At 36.6% G+C, this 27399-nt stretch overlaps 1 protein-coding gene across 6 annotated transcripts in view; it reads left to right on the top strand.

The window, feature by feature from the left end:
- HACE1 (HECT domain and ankyrin repeat containing E3 ubiquitin protein ligase 1) overlaps positions 1–25445 on the top strand; it is a 48681-nt gene extending 23236 nt beyond the window's left edge. For 4 of the 6 annotated variants that reach the window (XM_063153078.1, XM_063153080.1, XM_063153081.1 and 1 more), the window contains 13 exons: positions 3352–3689; positions 4901–4969; positions 5616–5703; positions 6913–7024; positions 7106–7203; positions 7391–7478; positions 8081–8230; positions 13211–13407; positions 18128–18259; positions 18918–19016; positions 19329–19399; positions 24026–24139; positions 24537–25445. In XM_063153078.1, coding sequence (XP_063009148.1) covers positions 3352–3689; positions 4901–4969; positions 5616–5703; positions 6913–7024; positions 7106–7203; positions 7391–7478; positions 8081–8230; positions 13211–13407; positions 18128–18259; positions 18918–19016; positions 19329–19399; positions 24026–24139; positions 24537–24639 — 1659 coding nt within the window. In that variant the 3' untranslated portion in view covers positions 24640–25445. The remainder of the gene's footprint in view (positions 1–3351; positions 3690–4900; positions 4970–5615; positions 5704–6912; positions 7025–7105; positions 7204–7390; positions 7479–8080; positions 8231–13210; positions 13408–18127; positions 18260–18917; positions 19017–19328; positions 19400–24025; positions 24140–24536) is intronic. The other 2 variants (XM_063153079.1, XM_063153082.1) reach the window with 2 other exon arrangements.
- Positions 25446–27399: the final 1954 nt, after the last annotated feature.

Below are 27399 nucleotides of genomic sequence, written 5' to 3'. Positions count from 1 at the left end.
GTTACTGTGCATTTAACTTGTGCAGTGGACTTATATTAAACAATTGCCACACTTGTCCCGGAAAATACCAGTAATTCTTTCACACTTGTGTGAAAACAACATGTATGTTTTATAAATAAGCAAAACGTATACTACTGTTCCATTACCTAACAAAACAAAAATTTCAGGATGTTTTAAAAATTATTATTGCAATTATTGTAATTTATTTAGAAGTCTTATGAGTGAGGCAACCCTGCAATAGGACCATTGTTGTGTCCATGGTATTTTAAAAGTTGATTCAAATTTCGAATTCGGAAATATAAAAGTGCTGAGAGAACTTATTGTTTGGGAATGGGCACACAAGTCTGGCAATGCTAACTTTATCTACAGTTGTGGTTGGTTTAGTCTGTTCTTCCCTGAATTTAGAGTAGACTGGATAGTAGGAGATTAGATATAGTTCTGAGTGAATTGGATGACTTCCAGTTTTTTCTTAGTGCTACCTTTCCTTCTCCTTTTTTGGCCTTTCTTTGAAAATGTGCTTTTGATGGTCTTTTTCACCTTCTGGGAGGAGATAAAAAAGACCTGACTTTTTGTAATGCTTCATTAAATTTTTCTGTATCATGTACTGATTGAACATATTTTGAAGAGTTGTCACTGGAAAGGGATTAAAAATGTGAGTATTCTTGATCTGAGCCTACAGAGGAATGTTCCTGCTTGATGAGGTCAAGAAAATCACAAGGTTATCTGTGCTTTCATGGAATTCCCTGGATGTGATTCAGCATATCCAGGTGTTTTAAAGTGGAAGCACTTTTAATGATAACACATTCTTGCACTGATCCTTTGAAAGACACAAAAGAAGCATTGCATTTCATCTCCCAAGCTTGAAACAAGCTGCTAACTCAAATGAGATCTTTCCAGTGAGAAACTTTGAGTAGTAATTTTTACCAGGTTTACACTTGTTACTTTTCCATGGTTTGCTCTTCCAGTTGCTGTTCAGTGTGATCGCATTAGGGAAATTTGCTGCAAAATTTCCCTGTAATTGAACAAGGTTGGGAAGTGCTTAATGTTTTTTCCTTGTTTCAGATACTGTTCTTTTCTAGATTTGAGGTAACTTCTCTGCTGTGACAAAGTCACTTCATGGATTAGTGATCTCCTGCACCCTGTGTCTTAAAAAGCTATCTGACATCTGCCAAAAGATTTTGCATCAGTGTTGCAGTTTGAATATGGATTTGGTTACTGGTCTTGCTTTCTAGATGGGTAAAGAGGAAGGCATTGCATAGGTAAATTCTTGCATTTGGGAGGTAAGGTGTGCAGCTGTAAAAGCTTGGTACTCCATCAGACTCAGCTGTATAATTCTAGAGAAACTTTTCTGCACTGTGAAATATGACAGCTGAAGTTTAAGTGGAGGTCTTTGTTTAATGTGAGGTTCATGATAAGAATTAACAGAAGAATGCTGACTAGTAGTTTGAAAAAACCATTGCTAGTGGTTTGATTGAATATGTCCATATGCCACTTGAAAAGGTCTGGTCATGGATGACAACATAAAATGCTGACAGTCGTGGATATAGAGGTGATGGGCATTGTTTACAAGTGTTTTATATCCTGAAGTTGGACTAAAAAGAAAGAAAATGAAATGTTAAAACTGCCATGCTTGACTAGACTTCTAAATGAGTTTATGATAAGAAGCTGTGAAGAACTAGCTTTGGTAAAACAAATTGGGTGGAGAAGTTCTGAAAGGTATGCTAAATCTGTTGGAAATAAAAGATGAAACACAAGATAGTGGGGGAATATGGTGTCTGGTAAGCTAAACATTGACAAGTTTGAGGGAAAAAAATAGATTTTAGTATTCTAGTAAATAACTACCTAGTTTCTCCTGAGTTGTAGGTTGAGAATACATCTGCATTTTAATTCTTACGTGTATTCAATTAATCCTGTTTTCCATTAGAAAGTTTCTTTACATTATGTTTTGTGGTTAGTGTCTGCCAGATGGGTCTTGGGAAGAGGATAACTTGAGCCTGTATGGCAGACATTTATGTAGAAAATGCTGCCTGTGCTGCAGATACTCAGATCACCATCTAGAGAAATGTGTGGTCACTAGGAGCACAAGCATTAAGTGAGTCACATACAAAGGATTGAGCAAAGCCCACCAGTATCAGAGATCAGGCTGGCTTCCCCCCACACTTCTATTGGGAAAAAATGAAAGCATAATAAGTTTTTAAATCGTGAATTTCAGCAGAATCTTGTAATATAGAGCTCTTATGAGAAGTAATTTATTGTGTATTGAGAGCGTGTCAACAATGAGGTGCAACTGACAGTGCTCCAGATAGCGTACAGATGCTGTGAGTAGCTCTTTGTTTTCAAAGGCAACCTGAGAATATGAGAACATAACTCTCAGTGTTTGCTATGTCTTTCATCTTTTCACTGATGAAAAACCTTGATGCAGCAGTAACATACGGAAAAAGGAATCCATGTAGAAGTTCGCTCTTACTTTTGGAATGCTATGAAGTTTGAGTCGATTACCTCCTTGTAGGATTCATTTCCCTGTGGTCACTACACTGTGGGCTTGCGAAACAAGCCCTTAGACACCATTAAGGGACAACACAGCCCTTGTGGATTTTTTAGTGCTTGTGAGGTCTTACCCCTTTTTCTCCTCTGTAGCAGGCCTGCAGCTCAGAGTAATGGGCGAATTGTACTGGATTTCAATTATATTGGGTTTTAGCAGGTGATAGCAAAAAAAGCATGTCTTTGTTAAAGTAAAATAAAATGTATAGACTTATAATTTGATATGGGATTCTGCTGATACTTGTTTCTATTTTGTAAAGCTAGATGTTAGTGACCTGTACAAAACATCTGAGGTACTGTCAAAATGAGCTGTATGAGCTCACATTGTGCATAAAGCACATTCTTACTAGACGTGAACCTGAATCTGTGAGGTGTTGTCTGGGATTTCCTCCATCTTCTTAGTGGAGGAAGTTCCTTTGACCAGGTTCTTCCTAAAGAACTGGCACTCTAGAAACTCAACCTGTGTATTCCTGTTTCCCTGCTTGGCTGCAGTGGTTAGGCAGTAGTGTGCTGTGTGAAGCCAAACTTTGTGATATAGTTCTTCTGTAGTTCTTTCTAAATGAGTTTTTCTTTCTTCCATCTCCTGCTTGATTTTCCTTCAATATGAAATTTTCTCTTTGTGCTATTTGGCTACAAGTGCAGAATTTTGTATGAGTATTTGCCTCTTATCTCTAACATGACCTCTAAAGGATCATTTAAAGCTTTAAAATGTGCATGATATTTATTTTCCTTAAGAGGATTATCACATTATTAATATTATCTGATGTCAGCATGTTTCTTTTTGTCTGTTTTTTCCTGTGTTTATTGCAGCCGCTGGAACTGCTCTGGCATTCTCTGGATGAATGGCTTGTTCTGATAGCCACAGAGCTGATGAAAAACAAAAGGGACTCTGCCAATATTACTTCTATTTTATTGAAGCAAAAAGGACCAGATCACCAAGATGCTACTTCTGCGCCTTCTTTTGCCACTGCAGGAGCTGAGGGAAGGAAAGAGCTGTCCACTGATGCTGTGGAGTTAAAAACATATGATGTTGCTGGGAAGCAGGAAGCTTGTGCTGATTGTCAGGATGTTATCTCCATGACAGCAAACAGGCTAAGTGCTGTCATTCAAGCCTTCTATATGTGCTGCTCCTGTCAGATGCCTCAGGGGTAAGGAGGTTATTCATTTTTCTTACCCAAACTATTACCATTTTAAAATCATACATACTTTCTGGGAAGAATGTTGATACTGACCACATTGTGTTAGTGCCAGTCAAGGCTATGCTGTTCAATGCTTTCACTTGTTCAGTTATTTGAATGCTTTTTTTTTATGGTTCTAAAGGCACAGCACTGCAAGTTTTCCGTAGTGCTGCTGCCTATGAATGTAGCTGCACTGGGACACATTTTGTTTTGAATGTCTAATGGCTCTTTGTGATCATGTAATATACTTGTAAGTAGTAGGATTTTGATATTTTGAAGTTTAGCTGTATTTGTTGTTGGTTCTTAATGTGAAATTAACCCTGAATTTAATGTGATTATCCAACAAGAAGAGCTATAAGCTCAGATGAAAAAAAAAAAGTGAGTTATCTTTGTGTATGAAAATGATGGCTGAGGCAAAACTTACTTGACTGTATATAACTATGATATATAACAATATATATACATAACTATATATATACATAACTATATATATATAACTATGTAACTATATATATATAAAACTATATAGATATGTAACTATATATAACTATGATGTATAACAAGGAAAGTTCAGTCTCAAAGTAGTGCTCACTTGGAATCCTGTACCAAGTTGACAAACATGTAGTTTTGTGTGGAACATGCAGTTCAGCTTAGGTAAGCCTAATATCATTGAGCTCTGGTTTAAAAAGGAAACAGGTGTGAGCACTTGTAACTGAGGTCCTAGTCTGTCCAGGATTGTTATGGATTATATTTATGACTTTGGCCCTCACGACTAGAAGATTAGGCAAGTATTACAAGCTCCCTGAGGAATCTAAAAGCAGGGGTCCTACTACATGTCGACTCTTGGTTATTCCTAATCACAATAAGAGTTTTTCTTTCTCTGCCAAACTGAGTTGAATAAAAGCTTTCAAATTGGCCAGTAATATTTGTTTGGGGCATAGTTCTCTGTGGATGTTCTGGAAGATGGTTGCTTATTGACATTTTTGCCTTTTCTGTTAGAATTCTGAAATTTCTGTTTCTCGTTATGAGGTCTTCATGCTGTTGAATATTTAGTTTCATGATGACTAGTTGAACAGCATCAGTTTCTATTTGTGTAGCATTTAAAAAAAACCCCAACAATTTATGTAATTTAAATTAGTTTTGATTGCACTAACCAAAAACCTCTTATGATTTTTGAACAGGATGACATCACCTCGTTTTATAGAATTTGTTTGTAAACACGATGATGTCCTTAAGTGTTTTGTTAACCGGTAAGCTTCAACAAATATGGACCTTGTAATCCACCCCTCTGTTCCTCCCCAGCAGTAATTCTTTTTTTTTCTTCTTGTTGAGTTGTATTTTTAGATTGTTGCTGTGATATATGAACAATATGCAATTTAATGGTCTTGCTGAACTCAACAGTGTAGATTAATGATTCAGAGCTCAGACTTAAATGAACTCTTCTGCATATTTAAGTGATCTATTTGTAAGATTCATGAACAAACTCTATTTCACAGAGCAACAGAATAATTTGATGAATGGATTCTTTCCTTATATTTGTTCCAAATAAGGCCTCCCCTTTTAAGGTAGATGAAAACTTTCATTCTTCCTCAAATGTGTGATGACTTAAAGGAGTCTAAACCATCTTTGTACCGCTGGCTCTTTCCAGAGTTTCTCTGGGACTGCCAGGTTTATAACCTTCCTTCTGTGTGGGGAGCTGCTTCAAATCCTCCCATGTTTAACAGATGAGGTAATATAAGATTTTTGGGAACAAGAGTTAGGAAAAAGTGATAGAATAGAAGAATCTTGTTAAACTTGTCAGTATGATTAATTGCATTGTTTCTTTATGTAGACTTTTTGCATTGTGAAGCATTATTATTAAATCTCTAACAGGCTTCTAACCCATTTTTCTTTCAGAAATCCCAAAATAATTTTTGATCACTTTCATTTTCTTCTGGAGTGTCCTGAATTAATGTCCAGATTTATGCACATCATAAAAGCTCAGGTAAATGTCAGGAGGTGCTTAGTTACAACTTCTGTGAATATACAAAGGGTGTTTTTTCAAAAAAACAATATTTAAAGAATTTCTGTTTGGGGAGGATGAAAGAACTAAACATGGCTTCTAGTGCTTCTGAATGTGGAAAGATCATATTAAACAGACATGGCAGCCAGATTTCTGTATTCATAATTCTGTAAAATACATGGGTGAGTCCATTTGAGATAACCAATATTGGATGTGTCTTACAAGTCCAACTTTCAGTTCAAGAGTGAAAATTTCTGTTTGTAAATCTACTTGTGCACATCTAATAGATTGAACTTGAAAGTGCTTTACTTTCCCCTAAATGACTTATATTTTGAGACAAACCAGAGGATAAATATCACTATTACTTGATTTGGTCATAGTTAGTGGTAGCTCCTTTAATGAAACACCATGTCATCTTGTTGTCTGTTCCAAGAGCTTTATTTCCTAAGATGTGAACCATACTGTGCTTTTATTTTTAAAGATAAATTGCTTTTATTAATGCAGCTTCATTTTTGGGACATGGTGTAGGCGTATTGTTTATTCAGTCTTTCATTGAAATGTGTGTTTTTGAAACTCACTACCTATGAGTAATGAGGAGACCCTGAGAACTGATATCCTGCTTGTTAGATCAACTCACATGCTGTGAATTGCAGGGGATGAGAAAGGCCATAGTTGTGTCATATCTGTCTCAAAAGAGTTGCAAAATGTCAATATAAACACTGAGTCAAACAAGTTAGAAACTTCTCACCCAGGAATTGCTTTGTAAGGTTTCTGGTTCCTCTGGGCTGTTTTATATTGCCAGTGGACCTTACTGCAAGTAGGGCTGGTTCATATCACTTGTGCTTCTGTGCTCAGCTGTGGTTGATTATCAGTAGTTTTACAGAAGCCAGTGACTTACTTCTTATCTAAATTCCTTCATGCTCTCCCCTAACTTGTAAGGAGTTTTGTGCTATTTTTCTCTTCTGTGGAAAACTTTAATAGCTATTTGTGGATAGCTGGTGGTCCAGTCTTTCTGCAAGCACTCAAGTGCACATCTAGTCCTTTCTCCTTCCCAAAATACTGTATAGCATGCTGGGGTGACTCTGCACATCTCAAAAATTAATTGAGAACTATGTATAACCATTTGCTTGTGGGAGAGGAATTATTCAGGGGAGTGCATGTGTGTAATGTGGTTTGCACCTTGTTTTGTAGCCATTTAAAGATCGCTGCGAGTGGTTCTATGAACATCTGCACGCCGGGCAGCCGGATTCAGACATGGTGCACAGGCCTGTCAATGAAAATGACATACTTTTGGTTCACAGAGGTATTGTGCTCTCAGTGGAATTAGTGTGTCTTTGGAAGATAATGAATGAAAATGAAAAATTAATTGGTATTTTGTATTTAGATTCTATTTTTAGGAGTAGCTGTGAAGTTGTGTCTAAAGCAAACTGTGCAAAATTAAAGCAGGGGATTGCTGTGAGATTTCATGGAGAAGAAGGAATGGTGGGTAAAAGTGCATGGAACTTTTATGTTTTTATGTGATTTTCATATGGAAATATTAATTCTCATTCACAAGTGTGGTTTGGTGCTAAAGCCTACTTTAAAATTACTTAAAAAGAAATGTGTTACTCAGCATAACTATTGAGTGAAAGTTTTGTGTACTAATATGCTTTATTCTCTTGCCATGCAGGGACAGGGTGTGGTGCGTGAATGGTTTGATATTTTATCCAGTGAAATAGTTAACCCAGATTATGCCTTATTTACCCAGTCAGCTGATGGTATGTCTCTGCCCTTTTTTTTTTCTTTTTTTTTTCCTAAATTTAGGGTGTCATTTTTTGTAAAAGCGTTTTTATAATCAAGGAAATCTGTGTTGAGGCACAGATTAATCATGAAACTAAAAGAAGAGGTTCAGGTCTGCCTGTTGGAAGTAGTTTTCTCCAAGGAGGCTAGGACTGGACTGTCTCCTGCCTGCATCTGGCTGGAGACATACGAGAGGAAGTAGATACATTCTCATCCTTCCTTTGAGCCTGTTCACAAGGTGACAGAAGCCAAGCCCATTAGAATGAGTAAAACATGTGTATAGCAATACAGTAAGATGGAGGACCAAATTTAGCAGTTGGGAATTACCTTTTTGTTGATGATAATTATTTTAGAACAGTGCTTTGGAGAGTGGCTAAGCAGTATCATTGTAATAAGATGTTACATTCTAAAACATTTCTTTCTGACATCTTTTTGTGTAAATGAAAAACCCCAAACAGACTTTCAAAACCCCAAGAAAAAACTCCTGCACTGTTTTCAGAGGCTTAGAGTATTTGATAAATAAAAGCTTTATTAAAAAAAAAAAAAACCAATGGAACATGATAATATTTTTGTTTTGTAGGAACAACATTCCAGCCAAACAGCAACTCTTCTGTAAATCCAGACCATTTGAACTATTTCCGTTTTGCAGGCCAGATCCTGGGGCTGGCTCTGAATCACAGGCAGCTGGTGAACATCTACTTCACAAGGTCATTCTACAAACATATTCTTGGTATGGTTTTATTAAAATCCTGCTTGTTAGTCATAACAATTGGATGAGAAGTAAACCTTTGTTTTTTACTTTTGTGTGTGTTAGAAATGAAAAAGCCTTGGAAATTAATGTGTTGGTAGTCTTTCATGTACATCAGAGTCACAGCAATTCTTTCCATCACAGTTGTGAAATTCATTTATTCTTCTGCATAGTGTCATTCTTGAGAAATGAAAATAATTGTTCCTTAGTTAACTTCAGATGGACAAAGTTGAGAATGTTTGTGAACTCTGGCAAAAATTCATTGGGCATTCTTGATCATGTCTGAAGTTTTTCACTTATGCAATGGTTTTTAAAAAGGTGAAGCCCTGCTGTTGAAAACCTCTCTGTCCACCTATTCCTACAAATACTACTTATTTCCCAAAACAGGGTGTTGGAACCAATGCAGGTTCTTCCTGTCTCCTTAATGAGAGAAGTTAATTGACATGCTTTTACTGTAGCTTTCAAGAGGATTGGACAGACATTTTTATAGAAATACAACTTTTCTAGTAGGATAATCTCTGTTAGCTGGTGATATCTGTGGTCTAGGGCTTTTCTCTGCTCTTCTTTAAGAACCTTTGTGCCTCTTGACTGCTGAACAAAATGCCTCTCTTCTGCATTGTCATGAAAGAACTTATCTTGAAAGAAGATGTGATTCCCTGTGCATTCTTGTTACTCCTCCAAGTACATAAATTTATTTGCTGTTGCATGCAGAATTTCCTTGGTGTTCAGTCACTAATATTTGGAAGTATAAGATAGCTTGATGGTTTTCTGTCATCGTGTTGTCTACCTGCAGTCTTCCTGTGATGTTTTCTGAGTCCAGGGCAGATTAACTCTTAACTTCAGGTTTGCTGTTTATCTTCCCTGGAAGTGTTCAGAAAAGTGTTCATTGAAGGTGCAGGCTCAGTCATCTTATCAAGATCTTCTTCACAGAGGAGCTTATTTTCCTTCTCTCCCTCAGTATTGCTTTCTGTGGCAGAGCAGTGACTATGCTGGGCAAGAGCCAGTGGAGCACAGCCAGTCTGCAGCACCATGCTGGCAGTGCTTCCTCAGGCCCCCCAGGTCACTGATCTTCACACAGGAAAGTGATTCTAAAGTAGAGGTATCATTGCATGGCACAGTTTGGTGCTGATCTAAGCCTTGGCCTCTGACATCAAGAGTGAGTAGAAGAATCATGAATGATTTGGGTTTGAAGGGATCTTAGATACCTTGGGCAGGGTCACCTTCCTCTAGACCAGGTTGCTCAAAGCCCTGTATAACTTGGTCTTGGAACACTCCCAGGAATGGGGCATGCACAACTTCTCTGGGCAACCTGTTCCAGTCCTTCATCATCCCCACAGTAAAGAAATTCTTCCTAATATCTAATTTAAACTTACTGTCTTTCAAATTTAAACCATTCCCCCATGTCCTGTCATCGCTTGCCTGTGTAAAAAGTCCCTCTCCAGCTCTTTTGTAGGTTGCCTTCTGGTACTGGAAGGCTGCTTGAAGGTCTCTCTGGAGCTTTCTCCTCTCCAGGCTGAAAAAAGTCCAACTGTCTCAGGTTTCAGTCTTCATAGGAGAGATGCTCTGGCCATCTGATCATCATTGTAACCTCATCTGGACTTGCTCTGACAGGTCTGTGTCCTTATGTTGGGGCCCCAGAGCTGGCTGCAGTAGTCCAGATAGATGGGGTCTCATGAGTGTGGAGTAGAGGGGCAGAATCATTGCCTTTGACCTGCTGGCCATGCTGCTTTCATTGCTATGAATAACACTCACAGGCTAATTTCCTTGTGATACATTCACAAAAAAGAAAATCTCATTTTTCTGTTGTTCAGTGTTACCTTGAGAATAGTGTTGTTCTTGTCACCTCTTTTGGAAATGACTTCTAGTGATTTTGGGTTCTTTACTGGTTTTGGCTTGTGATGATGTGCTTGTTTTTTGATTTCTGAATTGACAAGACGACCTATTGCTTACTTCTTTCTTTTTTTTTTTTTACACTTTGCTAGAATAACTATTGCTAACCCAGCAACATTAGTCTCTGTTAATGAGGTCTAACTGGTCTTAGTAAGGTCTTGTCATTCCAACATTCTGTTTTAGAGGCATCCTGGAACTTCCTAGAGGTTTATACACATTAAACTTGTTTAAGCTCAAAATGCTCACAATTCTTTATCACTTCTTGTTACTTATCAGAGACAAAGAACTTGAAAAATTACACCTCCACTTCTCAAACTAGTTGCTTTTTCTGCCTCAATCACTGTGATTTGTTTAAACCTTTCCAAGGCCTTTTCCATGAACTTTGCACATCTCCTATCTTCTTGTTTAAGGAATTAGAGTTGTGCAGCAGTGGGTGCTCCTGAGAAGATTTGTTTTATTTTTGCTAGCTCTTGTTCATGTTGAATACAAGTTATCTGGTTATAGACATAGAAATTCCCTTCAGCTTCTTGTCAGGCCTTAAAAAAGGTGTATAAATTCTCTCGCAGTTTGAGACTGTTTTCATTCCTTTGGTTTTTCACCTTGCACTGAGATCCTTGTTTTCTGTAGTGAAATATATCCATCTGTTGATAGCACTGAAACCACCAGCTGTGTGCTAAGCCCTTCTGTGTCTGAGGAACACTGTGAATCTCTTTCAGAGAAGAACTCCTCTTTTTAGCCAATAGACATGATGTGGAAGTGACTTAATTAGAAGCTGAAACCTGTATGAACAAGTGTTCATACATTTCCTTGAGACTCAGGTGGGTGCATTACCTTTTTCCACTGTGGTGAGTTGAGATCTTCCTGCAACAACATCTGGTAGGTGAGAAAGATCATTAACATATGTGATGACTCAGCTAACATACAACTAATGTGCTTTATAAGGTGTTAGATATGTAGTGTGCATGATTGTTTTTTGTGTGTGTGCTGTGAAACCAAGCAGTGTTCCATAGGTCTGCATGTTTATTAGGGCTGCACTCTACTCCAGATGTAGCACAGGGAGAAATAGTCAGAAATTAGTAAGACCTCTTAGGTTTACTTTTCTCACACTTCTTATCTATCAGACTTCTGCTTAAACAGGGGAGTAGCAGATGGTTTCTCTATTCTCAAAATAACTGTTTTCCAGTTATTTTGTATTTCTTTACAGATCTGGTTACTTTCCTGTTAACTTCTACCTTCAGCTTACAAAGACAGCGTGTACATTCTTAACTGTCCTATCTACTCTTACATTCTACTCTATAATAGAAAGTAGTCCTTGAAATGGCATAAACAAAAGTGAAAATTAAATTCTGGCTCAGTGTATTTTGAAGTGGAGGCCTTAAATCTTGAATAATTAATAAGCTTGTCTCAGAACTTACCTGTATCTCTTGGAAGTTCTGTGTTGCACAGAACATACCTGCTTCTCAGAATTATGGTAAGATAGATTTCTCTTCAAACTACAGGGGCCTCAAGGGTATACAAGAGAAAGATACATAATATTTTGGGGGATTCACATTTTTCATGATAAATCTGATGGAATTTTTTATAGCTGCCTGCTTTCATTGGTAAAATATCTGTCAACCAAATGACTGAGCTTTGTGCTTTGGTCTCACAACATGCTGACTATGAGTGTACTTTCATCATAACATTTGTTGAGTTTCTTCTCTAAAGGAGCCTCTGACTCCTACTTTTCAGTCTTCTTTTTCCACATTTTGCACATATCCCTCAGAGACATCATTATTTCTACGTCTCGTGTGTCAAATGCACATATGCTTGCTAGTTAGCAAAAGTGAAAGTCCTCTGGAAACTACTAGACAGCTGTTAGGTTTTTTTATTTTGAGAGAAGTGGCAGTGATATTTAATTAGTAAGTTATCCCTCTCTTAAACTGGTGTGTTGCCTGATTTTATTTGAAAACCAATGCCTTACAGCTGTCTAAACACCATTGCAGTGCTTGTCAGCTCTTCCAGGGAAATACTGTAACATTTTTTACACTTGGATGTTTTGCAGTGGCTGCTAACCTTTGAATTTTGTGTTTCTCTGGGGTACTGCATCCACAATCCATAGTGTGCTAAGTCTTCTACTAATGGGCACCCTTATGACACTGGACAGTGCATGGGAGATGGTGAAGCAAGGACAGTACTTCCCAGTAACTTGCTTTTCCCTAAACCTACTGCTACCCTCACCCCCTGCCCCTGTTCCCAGATATTGTATCTGTCTTGGTAGCACTGAAGTATCTATCATGCCAGAGTTAAAATAATCGAGATCTGCTTTCTTGTGAAGAGGATAGCTCTCTTGCATCAACTAGGGTCACTTTGTCCTGGGCCCATTTGCTCAAATGTGCTTGAGTGACATCCCTTTGAAGGGGTTTGTAAATAGGCACTTTCTATACCTGGATAAAAGTGAGACTTCTAGCAACTCTCCTTTTAATGCTTCTAAATTACTTGCAAGTTCAGTTTCAAATGTAAAATTTCAATAACAACAACAACAACAACAATAATAATAATTTTGAACTGTATGATAGATCTCATTTCAAGTATGATTAAAAAGAAGAACACTGAAGAGTAATAGAGTTTTCTGGGTACAGGAAGGTTGTCTCCCCCTCACCCCCCAAGTAATGCTCTGAGGGAAAAGATACTGTTATAGAGAAATATGGTATTTGCATTTCCAAAATGTAGGTAGAAAACTTTAAGACTTTGTAGGAAACATTTAACATTTTGTGTTCAGAATGAGTAGATGCTTTTACTGAAATCCATTAGAGAGCTACAATGGTGCAAATTGTTTTTTTCTGAGTGGTATGTCATTTGCTTCACTAGGAGGAAAAGCATAGAGAGGAAGCTTGATTCTGTAGTAGTTTAAAAATACAGTGTGCACAGTTCTGCTGTAGTTAGCATCCCTTTTCCCCATTTGCTATTACTGCATTATTCTGGTTTTTCTCTAGAGGGCAATCTTCTACCATGTATTAAGTTAGAATCCTTTTTGCTTTTTCCTATTTATTTGAGCAGTTTTGTCTCTTTGTTTGTTTTTTTTTTTCCTAGGCATACCTGTAAATTATCAGGATGTAGCATCTATTGATCCAGAGTATGCAAAGAACTTGCAGTGGATTTTAGATAATGATATCAGTGATCTGGGTTTAGAGCTGACATTCTCTGTTGAGACTGATGTGTTTGGAGCAATGGAGGAAGTGCCATTGAAGCCAGGGGGTGCAAGTATACTTGTTACACAGGAAAACAAGGTGAGTGTACAGATTTATTCAGAAGATGATAGCATAGTACAAGCCTTTGGAGTGACTTTCTGAATAAACAGGAGCACGAATGGTATACCTGTTTTGGAGAAAATACAAAAAAGATTGCAGTTGCCAACACTCTTTCCTCTTTTTCTAAGTTAGCATGTTACAGAAATAGTACTAAAAATTTTTAAAAGAGTTCAGATTTGAGGTTGTTCTTTCTGATAGAACTGTAGAAGGAACACAGGATCAATTTAAATGAAGGATTTATTTTGAAAGTTACAAATATTCCTGAAGTTATGTCTTGGGTGTATATACCCAGGAAGTAGAACAGTAGCAATTGCTGAACATAAAATTATAGGTGATATTGCAAAGTGTGCTGCCTGCTAGGCCAGTCTATAGCACTGTATTGCTCTAATTAAATGCAGCTAATGGACAGAGTAAAAGTCTGCAGGAAGATTTTTCAGCCATTTGTGAGTCACTTGATGTGTATGGAAATAACCTGCTTTTTAAATTTACTTTAATAGTAGCAGGTTGAAAAGCCCCTGATTCCTCTGCAGCATTAATTCAAAAAAAGAAATACAGGAAAACACAGCCAGATTTTGAAGATTGTCTAGAAATTTTGATAAACACAAGTCTAATAGAATCCTGCAGTTCCTGACTAAACAGTTCTGAGTAACAGCAGGAGTGTCATGGGGTAGACCTGTAGTTTTCTATAACACTGACTCTTGGTCCTGATGTCTGCTTTGTGTCCTGATTTTTATTCGTGTTTTTCTGTTGTATTTCTGATTTCTATTTGTGTTGGGCTGGCTGAGCCTGTTCTCTGTGCTCAGTAAGCATTTGGCTCCAGGAGTGGTGCAGCAGCTGCTGCACTGGGAGCAGCCACTTGGTGTCAGCCTTTGTTGCAAGGACATTGCAGTCTGTGCTGGAGCAATTGGCACTGGATTCTTGGAGCCTTAATCCTCATTTTCACTAAGGCAGAATGTCATTCCAATAGCAGGAATACATCTTATTAGCCTGATTCTGCACCAATTCCTGCAATACAGTCACTTGTGAAAGAATACAGATGGTAAAAGAAGTCTAATTGTGGAGGTAGTCGATGCTTAATTTCCTTATTATCTGTTGGAGAAAACGTGAATGTTGATTCTTGTGTCTGGTCAGTCTTAGCTTCTCAGTATATAAAAAAGATGTATTTAACATAAATTGTAGTTTCATAACAACTATTTAAAACCCATTTTCAACTAGCATAAAATTAGAATTTTGCTCACATGAGGGTACTACCCATTGTCAGCCTTATTTGCTCTCTTAATTTTAGAGCTAGGGCACAGTCTAAAAAGGGTGATTGAAAATCTGTAGAGATGCTTCTTCTCTCTCTCATTAAGCCTTTGTCAGCATGGCAGGAGGGGACTAGAGTTGGTGTAGGTTTAATTTGGAAGGTGGTGAGAAACAGGTGCTCTAGTGGTAGATTGAAACTATTAATATTAATGCATTTTTTGAATTTGAACTTGCAAAATGTGAAGTCAAAAAACATCTGTAAGATGGCACTGTTTTGTTCACTGATGAAGTTGTTGACAATGACCAAGTTGTTGAAAATTGCAGATGTGTATTTTAGCGGTTTGGGGGGATTTTTTTCCTGTTCATTTAATGTAACATAGTTTTGCAGTATGTTTTGGCTTAGCTGTTCTATCAGTTTAAATAGGAATGTGTCTACTTTATAAACAAAAACCTTTTTTTCTCCTGCAAGTAATAGCTTGTTTTTTTTTTTTTTTTTTCCCACCTTTACCCAAGGAATAATAGATCACTGTTTAAAACTCATTGTATTTATTATACCCCTGGGAGAAGAAAATTCACCTTCCAAAAGAATTTGCTGTGTATGCACACTAGCAGATTACCTGTATATGAATGAATCTTTATCTCTTAAAAAACATAAACAACAAGCACATACACAAAAAATCCCCTGTGCCAAAACCAGAATAAACCACAATAAAACACACCCTTGCCCCTCCCTGCACAGAAACCACCCAGCAGCCCCTTTCCCTCATTGAAAACTGAAACAGAGTAAATGCACTACTAGTAAGAGCTATTTGTAAAGTGTTATTTTGTTTGAATGGGGTAATTTTCTTTTCTTATATCAACTGTGTAATAGGTGAATGGTTGTGGGACAATTAGATGATGCAAATATTCATGTCTTGCAATTCCTGTCCATGTAGCCCAGCTGAAATACAGTTATAGCTTGGTTCAAATGCCTTTTCTCATGGTAATGGAGAGACTTCAAAGGGAAAAGTCAGGCTTTGTCCTGAATTTATCTTTGCTCTTTGCTGTGTATCATTTTGCAGCTTTCTACTTTTTAGGAAAAAAATAAAATCAGGTGTACTCAAGGTTTGACTTTATGTTATATTAAAGAATGATGCAGATCTCCACAATCCTGTGGCTTTCTCAGTCCTCCCAGAACCTGTCTGTGAGCTGGCCATTCTGTTTGGCAGTAAAATTGTAGGTATTTTTTTTTCCAGGCAGCTTTAAAATGGAGCTGCTCTCTGGATCTGAAACTCATCATAGCCATTGATCCTCATCTCACAGTATATGGGATTGTGAAATCGAGGAAGCATGATCCCTGCTTTATTTACCTCAAAGTAAAATACAGAACAACCCCTCACTCAGACTAGACTTTGCCATTATATTTGTGATGCCCATCTAATGTGTGTTCAATCAAATCTCTCTTCCTTAAAGAAGCCTGGATCATAACTTTATGTACTATGTAGGAATGCATATGTAGATCTGAAATTATGTAGGTATTTCTGTTTTGTAATGTACTCCTAAGGCTTCAGAGGGGAAAAAAATGTAAATGAAGTGCACAGAAAGCAAAACAAATTGACCAGGTTGTTTACTGACATGTATTATGTAAATTCTGTGCTGCAGGTCTTTCATCACACGCCAGTGCTGATAGCCAGGATGCTTGGCTGTTCCAGGCCATTTTAAACATTTCTTGGTACACCTAAACTACAGCAACTGCTTTCTCTCATAATTAAAGTGTTCAGTGTAGTGTTTTTGTCAAGCATAAAATAAGTAATTTTTTTAAAATTGATTTTTCAAAATAAGGTTGTGAATTTTTCTTTCCGCAGCCCTGTTTTTCTGGGTAGCCTAATTTACAAAAGAACAGTTTAAGAAATGTAAAACAAGCATTTCTGATAATTGAAAACAACCAGTGTTAACATTGTTTTTAATCCTGGTATTGCAAAAATTTCTGATTTCTTCCGTATTCACAGACTGACAATTTTGTTTAGTGCACATAATCTCCTTTGGCTGCCTCAGTCCTCAGAGAAGGGAGCTGTCTTCAGCTCCACTGATAGTAGAAACAACCTGGGGAGATTACTACACTGAAACTTGATTTTTTGGGACCAGTACTGCAGTTGAAGATATTCTTAGGTCATATTCTTCTTCAGAGCACTTCGCAAATTAATTGTTCTCTCAATCTAATAAAATGGTGATAATTCATTTTAAAGTACCTTTTAACTGCAAACAACCCCTCTGTACATCTGTGGATGTAAGGAGCTGGGTTTAACAAGTATCCTTCTGTTTTGAAACGTTGCATAGATATTCTCTTTCTCAGAAAGGGGGGAAAGAAAAAATGCTTGGTTGCTTTTGTGCAGGTTCAGAACATAAAAGTTTAGGTTGAAATATTTTAAAATTAAAAATCAAAGTAGTATTTTTGTAAGACTATTCTATTGAAGGAAGCTGATAGTTGAGATGGTTTAATTGGGAGATACATTTCATGATTTTTTTATTAAGAGTCATGATTACGAAGTCAAAACATTTCTTTAAACAGAGTGCCTAAATAATCTAGGAATAAATTTTGTTTTCAGGTAGAAAACTATTTTCTTGAGTAAAGAAACTTTATTAAACTTGTGTAATTTGGTCAGGGTAGATAAGACATTTTTATAGAATTTTAATGTAGGCACTTTTCCCTTCAAAAAGTCACTTGTCTCCCTCTAAAAGCCTTCTTCCATTAACGCCTCCCAGGCTTTTGTGTTCTTAACAAAAGCAAAGTTCTGGTGGATTCCTTTTCTGGCTGGCATCTTTTAAAGGGAAAGGAGCCCCCAGATCTCTAAAGCATGTTATAGTCTGTTCACTTGCTATGATGGAAGTTGTTTTCTGGTGGTTTTCTTTTTTAAAAACCAAGGAGATTTTTCAAGACTTTCTTTAAAAAAATGTAATTCTTATTAAGACTAATAAACTCTGCAGGCTTTATTATGTCTTATTTTAGGTTTCCAGAGACAGGGAGGGGAAAGCAAGGAATCTTTTTGTTTCACAAATATTCCTTCAGAAGTTAGCCCTTTTTCCTGAGTACTGTCAGTTTGCTTAAATAGAGTATTTTTGCTTACAAACATTGGTGTGCTTATGGTCTTAATTGAGCTTAAGAAGTGGTGTTAGATTTGGGCATGACAAATGAAGTTTTGTTTACTTCCTTTATCCTAGACTGAGTCCCCATTTTTTGACTGGTTTTTGTAACAATTCAAACACTTCTGTTTTGTAATTGTCTTAGGAAGGAAGGCAGAAGAGCAGAAGGGGCTTATTTTGGGTTGCTTCCATGTGAAAAATAGAAAGAGACTCTTAGTACCTTACAGTGGAAGAGATCTGTGATGCATTGAGGACTGCATTTGTGTGTGTGAGTTTGTTTGAGCACTGTGTGGTTTTGCTGGGGTCTGTGTTAATATTGTTTTCTATATTGCAGGCTGAGTATGTCCAGCTTGTGACAGAGCTCAGAATGACAAGAGCCATTCAGCCTCAGATAAATGCCTTTTTACAAGGCTTCCATATGTTCATTCCACCATCTTTGATCCAACTTTTTGATGAATATGAACTGGTAAGATGAAATGCCTACATGTTTTTAAGTGCTTTGTTCAGCATATTTCATCAGCAGTAGAAATGATGTAGATGCAAAGCTCAATAACCACAAAATAAAGATTTTGTAGATTTCACATTGGCTTTGTTTCCTGGGCATCTATCAGTGAGGATCTCATTATTTGTATTCCTGCTTTTTCTAGTTAGTCAGGATTTCCATCTTCCTGAAACATCACGTGGCAGTAATAAATGCCCTAAATTATAATTTCAGTATGGAATTGGCATGTTGTGGCCTTTAAGTCTTTGCATATTTTCCTTGAAAACAGGAGTAAGGAGATGCTGTCTATTGTCTTTACTTTTTCTGAGTCACAGATTCAAATTCTAGTAAATACTTGTTGGTGATTTGATCTTCTGTAATCAACACATCTCAAATTGTGTCTGAAGCCATGGCAAGACTCAGAGATTTTTTCTTGTAGGTTCTTAGGCAATAATTTTTCTCTCTTGCTGGTGAATACTTAAATTAAACAGATCATATGAAGTTTTCTGAATTCAAGAATCTTCATGTATTAAAATTTAGTTGTCGGTTCCATAAGGTTGCAATTCTTCTCAAAGTAGCATAAACTCTTGAAATAGGTGGTTAGTCAGGAGGACTAATGACAATCTATGTGCTTCTCCTGAAGGAGCTCTTGTTGTCTGGTATGCCAGAAATTGATGTGAATGACTGGTTAAAAAATACAGAATACACCAGTGGCTATGAGAGAGGAGACCAAGTTATTCAGGTAAAATTATTTATTTGTTTGTTTTCTTTTTTTCTTTTGAATAATGTAGACTGTTTAATCAAAAAAAAAAAAAGTGGTTTTGTGGTTGTCATCATATGTGTGTGTTTGTGGAAGCTTATTTTGGCTGAAATTTATGGAGGATTTTAAAACTGTATTTCTACATTAAGTGTCTTAATTATTTATGAATTTGGTTCAAAGAATTCCATAATTTAAATAGTAAACTTATATATATTCTATTTATTGTTTTCTCAGTATATTTTCAAGTACTACAAGTATTTAATGGAAAATACAAACTAACTTTTTTTCATTTAGTGGTTCTGGGACGTGGTGGAAGAACTAACTCAGGAAGAGAGAGTGTTACTATTACAGTTTGTTACTGGCAGGTGAGAGACTCTTCTGTAAGAACAAATACATTGTCTAGATACTCTGAAATGAGACTTGAGAGACCATAAAAGATCATCTAGAAACTGTTTTGCATACTGGTTGTTCTGTACATTGATGGAAGTAGACAAAGTGTGTGTTAATACTTTTGCTGTCTCTGTTGCCTGCAAAATGATTGATTACTTATTTATTATACTTGATCACTTTGCAAGAGGCCTTTGTTGCTGTCCAGGCTGTTTTTGACAAGGCCATAGTGAATTTAAATGAGCTTTATATTCTTTTTCCTGTTGCATGTTTATGTAACTCTCGGCTTTTCCAGCAATCAGCTGAGGCTGTAACATATGAGATAAGAACATTCAGCCAATATATACACAATATCCTTCTCCTCAAGCTGAGTTGAATTTAACATTAGTGCAGTGTGTCAAGATAAGATGTAGCCTTATGGAAGACTGCTTTATAAAGGTTTTCTATTCTAAATTCTGTTTGTTCTCTAGGGAAAGCCACTTTTATTTCCCTTATGGTTTGGGGGCAGTGAGGGAATATTTTAGCAAAAAATGCCCCTGTTGCTGGGTGAGTTGTTGAGCTTGTGGGGACAGACATTTCACAAAGTGGATCCACAGACATAAATGTCATACCTGAGTAGTGCAATCCAGTCTTTTTCTGGTAGCAGGCAGAGATCACAGCATCTTCTTGGTTTGATGTTCCCTTAATATTCTAGGATTAGTAGAGTAGTTGACCTTTTGTGTATAAGTTTTGTGGTTAAACAAAGATAAAATACAAATTAAGATCATCAAAGCTACCTTTTATGTTAAGGAGTTTCACAGCCACGGATGTATCATCAAATGGCCTGGTCTCCAAATTCTATTAGTTTCACTTGTTTTATTATGAATTTTCTTGGTTTTAGGGACCATGGATGATTTAAGAAGCTAGTTGTACACACATTGATCTTTTTGTTCTCTGAAGAAATGATTCTTGAAGTTGTAACTGCACATATGGGGCACGCCAACTGCTGGTCTTTCATTTTTAGTGGACCAGTCCATTTCTAAATCTAGATAGCAAATAAGGATCTTTAAAATGTAAGGTCATGTTTCAAATGCTTCTTAAAACATTCCAAATGATGCTGAAGTGGCATTCAGTATTTTCATGGCATTTGGGATTATCTACTGGACTCTAAGAGGTGCTTTCTGTCAAGTAAACAGTTACACTGTCTGATTAATATGTGCATCAGCGTCATTTGTTTTGGTCACAAATCACCTGCTGTCTTGTTTTTACCCATTTGCTTCTTAGTAGCAAAGAAATTTTTGGTGTGGCTTTAAGAACTCTGGTCTGGAATTTAAAAACAATCAGTTTAGGATTTTTTTTCCTGTATCACCTAGGAGGAACCCTTTGTTTTTTCTTCAGTGTTTGAAATGCAATAGATGTATTTTCCCTATTTTCCCATAAATATTTAACTTTTGAAAGTTACCTCTAATAGTGATATGCAGCTGGCATTTTTTCACATAAGTCCCCAGACATTCCTACTTTCTTCTAAATGGAAGATTTAGATGCTGACTTTTCTGTGAGCCTAGTACAGTAGTCAGCTGATACCTTAAGTAAAATTTTACTTTTAAAGTATACCTGATTTCAAACTATGATGTTTTTTCTGGCCTTAGTGAAGAATTTGTTTCTATGGGTCCTGGTTGTCAGGCTACATTCAAAAGTCTTTTTTTCCCCTCTGTTTCCCTTTATTCTCTTCTGTACTTTGACTTACTTGATTTTTGTGTGTGTGTGTGTGTGAAGTGGAACTGTTCTTTCTTTCCAATCAAAGACTATGAAATTAATTTAGTGAATTTAATAAAATAGATTTATGATTAAGTCTTTAGTGTTTTTCTGACATCTACAAATATTTCTTAAACTTTTCCTTTTGCATCCTTCCCCCGTTTTTACATCTCTCTCTCTTTCTCTTATGAAGTCTTGCTTTTGTAGTTTCAGTGGAGATAACATTGCATTTATTGTTAATACCAATTTTGAGACTCTTTTAATAGTAGAGTAATTGTCATGAGCAAAGTTTGAACATATTTGGAGGTCTTAGCACACCCAAGAAAAAGTCTAAAAGTTTTTCTGGCTCATGTTGGGGATCTGAAAGTTCACTTATGATGCCATTTATTCTTTCTCATCTAACAGCTGCTTGAGACATTGCCAATACTACAAGCTTTTCTTATTTTTCCTCCTCTTGATCTGTTTGATATTTATAATGGTATTTGGCTAATTTATTGTTAATTTTCTACTGGCAACTTCTGTTAGAACTTGTAGTGAACAGTTGGAAGGAAGTGTTCACAACTTGATAGATTCTGAATGATAAATTCTACTTTATTTGAATTTTACAGCTGCAAAGATTGTATAGAACTTCTTTGGGGACTGTAGTTTTTGTGGAGCAATAAGCAATATGCTTATGCTCTTTTAAGGAAAATTCAGCATAGTTGTTAAATATGAAAGATATGTGTGTCATATAGATTTAAGAATAAGAAAACATAAAGAAACAAGCTTAAAATATCTTCTACAGTGTTTTCATTCCATGCAAATTTATGCAAAACTTGTCAGTGGAAAAATGAGTAGAAAAGTCATGATTCAAATGTAAACATAGAAATTTCCAAAGCTATAGAACTGTATTGTTGCTTTTGCACACAGCTATTGTGATATTTCTTGCATCTATTTGGAAGGTTTTCTTCACTATATTGGCAGTGTTTTGCTTGGAGAGAAAACTTATTCTTGGAGGCAAAAGTTGGCAGCAATCTCTTCCTTTTAAATGTTCAAAGCCTTGCCCATGCTTTATGATTTTCACCTGTTTTATGGAAAGTATTATAAGTTATATTGAAAAAACTTTTAGATAATAGTGGACTGAAAGAAGTTTTCAGCAGTTAGGTCTCTGTTTATTGCTGATTTGAATATGGGATGCTTATCAGAGGGGAGAAAGAAACAGTCATTGCAGAGGAGGCAGGACTGTATTGGAATGTGAGCCAAAACCATGGTATGAGAGTACTGATGTACCATCTTTACTGCTGCTCTGAATTGTTCCTGTAAGCACAATTCCTTTTGTATCAGAAATTATATACTGCAAATAATCAGCACTTCTCTCCATAGTGGTCACTTTGTCTAGCAGTGTTTGAACAACAGCTCAACATTGCTGTTGTTAAGCTGGGTAATACAGATTTATGTGTTGGATACTACAGCTAGTTCTAAAAGGTGTGTTTAAAAGGTGTTACTGTGAGTTGTGTCCCAGCTCCTTCACATTCAGCAGCAGCAAAGTTTATGCTTGTGCATTTTTGCTAGGTAGTTTTCCTGTGAGTGGAAACATTACTTCTTCTGTTACACTTGCTTCTGGGTTTTTGGCTTTTTCTTAGGTTTTTGTGGGTGCAAGAGCAGTGCTAGCAAGATGTTATCTTGTAGTGTATGTTGGCTTAAGTTGATATTATGAAAATACCTGAATTTTATTCTATTTGTTAGTTTCGAATTACAGAGAGGGAGTCTGAACAATAGGCTATTTCCCATTTATACCTGAAGTAATCTTTGAATAATATGTTGGTAAAGGGGAAAAAAAGAGTAATATGATTAAGTGAGATGGCATTCGAGAAGATGCTAGTGATTTTTTAGTGTGTGCTAGTTTTGCCATAGTTTGTCACTGGGCTATAAGTGTGACTGATGTAATGGTTTATTAGTAACTTGAAATATTTGGTCTGATGTAGTACATGAACAGACATGTCAAGGACACTTTGCTCATTTGTCCCACAGATAGTAATCAGAGAATAAACTGTTTTGTGATGTAGCTTAAACTTGAAACATAAATAGACATGTTTGTCTTAACTGAGATAATGCCACAATCTAAGAAGGGTATAAATCTGTTAGAAGGCATCCAGAGAGGCCATGGAGATGGTGAAGGGCCTTGAGAGGAAGCTGTATAAGGAGCAGCTGAGGACACTTGGTCTGTTCAGCCTGGAGAAGGGGAGCTTGAGAGGGGACCTTGGAGAGCTCATTGCAGCCTGCAGCTTCCTCAGGAGGGGCAGTGCAGGAGCTGGCACTGATCTCTTCTCTGTGACCAGGGACAGCGCCCAAGGGAATGATGTGAAGCTGTGTCAGGGAGGTTTAGGTTGGATGTTAGGGCAAGTCTTTTCCCCAGAGGGTGGTTGGGCACTGGAACAGGCTCCCCAGGGAAGTGCTCACTGCCCCAGCCTGACAGAGTTCTAGAAGGATTTGGACTGCAGTTTCAGGCACAGGGTGTGATCCCTGCAGAGTTAGGAGTAGATTTCAGTCCTTGTGGGTCCTTTCCAGCTCAGAATATTCTGATTCTATGAACATTCTGCATCAAAAACTGGTTATAGAAATGAGTCCTTCTTGCAGGCAGAATTATCTTAAATGTCAGCCAAACAATATGGTGCCTATTGTCAGTGGACTGATGTGTTATTTGGTCTTGTAATTAAAAACTTTTAAACAATGAGAATTTTGATACCAGTAAGAAAAAGGGAACTTTAGTAAAAGTATTATCCTAAAAGTATAAATAAATTATCCTAAGTAAGAGATATTTTCAGTGTAAATGTTACATTTTTTGTCTTATAACATCATTGCACTGCTCTAACTTCTGTACATTTTCTCAGTTCCAGGGTGCCTCATGGTGGCTTTGCCCATATAATGGGTGGCAGTGGATTGCAAAATTTTACTATTGCTGCTGTGCCATACACTGCAAATCTTTTACCAACATCAAGCACATGGTATGTTAACTATTCTCAATAAAGTATCTTAAAACCAGGGCTTTTTCATGTCAGTCACAGTCAAAAGTACAGTTCTTTAGCATATTGAAAGGTCAAAAAAAATTTAAACAATTTCTGCAGTATTCACTCTCCAACATGAAAGTGGTGGCTTAATCCCAAAAGATGTTACATTATGTTTGCTCATTGTTTGCAACTCAAATTTGTCTAATTAAATGTAGTGAAATTAATAAAGGAATATTAAATTTAAATAACTGTATTATAACTTACTGAAGTGTAAAGCAACTTAATTTCTTACAACATATTCCATACATGTGATCTCTTCAGAGTTTTTGATCAGAAATCTTTACTCTTGAGTTTTTTCTGAACTGTGTTCTTTTTCCTTTTTTTTGATTTCCAGTATCAACATGCTCAAGTTACCTGAATATCCAAGTAAAGAAATCCTGAAAGACAGGCTTCTTGTGGCACTGCACTGTGGAAGCTATGGTTACACAATGGCATAATGAAGTCTAGAAAACCTATCTGACTGCTAATGTGCAATTCTGAGTGGCAGAAGTAATTTTGGAAACTGTCAATAGAAGAGCATCTTAGATGCTGCAGCCCATTGTGGGGCTGGGTTTCAGAACAGCACCATCAGCTTTTCCTCCATTATTGTGTTGTCAAGGTAGCTCTGATACCATCATAACAAACCTCTCAGTATGCTGTATTTTCATTTTTTTAAATTACAGATCTGTATGGAAATCAGTTTACATGCTTTTCATTATTACTTCAATCTGAGAAAAGTTTGTCAGAATCTCTTTCCACAGTTTACATTTGATTTCCAACTCTGTGGTTAAATGACATTTGCATCATTGCAGTTTACTTTGCACTCAGATGGAATACTGCAAATGAAAAGAGTTGTACTTTATGCCTTGTTGCATGTGAAAGTGCCATTTATTTTTGCAGACCACTACAGAAAGTTCAATTGGAATATTGTACAGTAAGACAGAGCTGATGTATTTTCCATTTCTTTGCATAGTAACAGAAAGAAAATTTTATAACTTTTTAGTATTCTAATGTACATAATATGTAAAGATTAGACTGTTATGACTGGAAAAACCCAACAGATTGAGTTTATCTAGTTTATATAAGAATTTACACTATATTCTACTAAATATTTAAAGTATTTGTGACTTTATAGTCAACTTGCAGTTCAGAATTTGTAAATATTGTTTAAGATCTATATCCATTGTTTGAATGCCTTTACTCTTTCCTTGATATAATTGTATGTTCAAAAGGTATTAATTAAATTTTAATATTTTAACCAGAATCTGAATGTGACAAATTTGCGTGTCTCTGTGGGCAGATTATTCTTTTTTCTACCAGGATTTTATTAATCTTTCTATAATTTAAATTGCCTTGGAACCAGTATTTGAGGAGTCATTGTCCAAGTGTATGGATAGACATAAAAAAAATGCACAAGGAAGTAAATTGAGCTTATGAGGGTAACTGACAAAACTGTGATTCTTAGAATCTCATGTCAAAAATTTATATAGAAGTATTTATTGCTGTTTTTTCAGATTATTTATTGCTGGTTTTTTTCAGGTTTTATTAATTTTAATCTAAAGCATACATAACCTCTCTGGGAGAGTGAGAGAGAAATCCATGGACCATCTTGCCACAGTAATTTTCCTCTGGACTAAGCTTTATACATGAACTTATTAGCTTCATTTCCTTTTTGGTTCTGTTTATGCACATGTTGTGTAAATGTTGGTTTAAATTCTGAGTCTGTGGCTGCCATATGAGGAGAATACCAGTTTTAGGTAGTAGAAAGAGCAGACACTTCCAGCAGAACAGTCCAGGGAAAGCTGCTTGGCTGTTGCTTTCAGGAAAGGGAATGAAATCTTGAAATGAGATGACTAAAAAAAAAGTGCAATTGAAAAAAACCCTGAAATTTGGAAATAGAATGACTACAACCAAATTAACTGAGATGAAATGAGGGGCAGTGAAAAGGACCAAAAATTGCCAAAATTACTCCAATTAAAATCCTGAAATGAGGGAAAATAGGTAAACAAACAGAGAGTAGAAGAAACTAAAGAAATGAAATGTTGAGGAAAAAAAGGAAAAAAAAAAATCCAAAATCAAGTGAAAGCAATAGAAGTGAATGGGATGACAAGAAGTGCAGGAAATGGACCAAAGCTTGCCCAGTTAATCCTCATTGTAGTCACAAAGATTTTATTCCCTTTCCTGAAAGGAAAAGGGGAGATGCTGTTCTTCTCTGGCATGCTTGAGGAAGCTTAGGCTATTTGAATAGGTTGGATGTTTGAGAATGTGTGGGGTTTTCACATTTAATCCCAGTTGCTTTGGATCCTTCAGTTTAGCAAAAGTACTTGGCTTTCTTGCACAGCTGGGCTGTGCTTGGTCCCTGGTTCTTTTGCTTATTTTATTATGTGTTTCTGCAAGGTACATTGATAGAGGACAATATGAGGTGTTTGTCAGGCATTGGGTATTTGTTTTCTTTATATAAACGGATTTTTGTCTTTATCTAAGGTTTTACTGTAAATAATGTTGTTTGTTAACTGCTATGCAATCTGTGCTTTTTTTTCCCCCCTTTCACATATTTTATTTACAGTAATATACAGCAGTTTCCAGGAAGCCAAAACATTCCATGCTCCTGCAGTGTTCAAAATAAGTCATACTGCAAGGCTGAATGAAGACAAAAAATAATTTTTCTTTTTTTCACATTTGTGTTATACTGTAGGTGACAACAAGCTGAGTTTGGTCTCAAACAGTTCACCTAGCATGCTTAGCAGCTGGCTTTGAAATGTAAGGGAGAGCAGAATTTTAATGCTCTCAACAGTTTCCCATGACACATCTCCCTGTTACAGCCTCACAATGGTAAAGCAAATTTTTCTTGTTGCCTCTGTGCCCCACATTAGTCATGTCCCTTATCATGCAGTTTGTGGGATTTCCTGTAATGTTTGCACTACTTACCCCCCTAAGAGATTAGAATGAAATTCCTCTGAAACTTTCTGTAATAAGAAAGCATGAAGTAAATATGTAGATAAAGGGAAGAGAGCTGTTGATGCTGGACTCTTGGTATAATATCAGCCTTTTTATTGCTTGTTTTGAGCAGGGTTTTTTCCTGCTGAAACTGAACAGTGCTGTTGACTGCAGCTGACCATGTGAAGTTAGCAGGATTTAATTACTGCATTGAAAGACTGTTTTTTAGGACACCTGTGCCCTATTAGCAACAGGGTATGAAAAGCCTGTTGAGAAACTAT

This window comes from Melospiza melodia, chromosome 3, assembly GCF_035770615.1.
Source record: "Melospiza melodia melodia isolate bMelMel2 chromosome 3, bMelMel2.pri, whole genome shotgun sequence".
NCBI classification, from domain to species: domain Eukaryota; kingdom Metazoa; phylum Chordata; class Aves; order Passeriformes; family Passerellidae; genus Melospiza; species Melospiza melodia.
The sequence above is the reverse complement of the archived record's forward strand: the minus strand, read 5'-3'. Positions and strand labels throughout refer to the sequence as shown.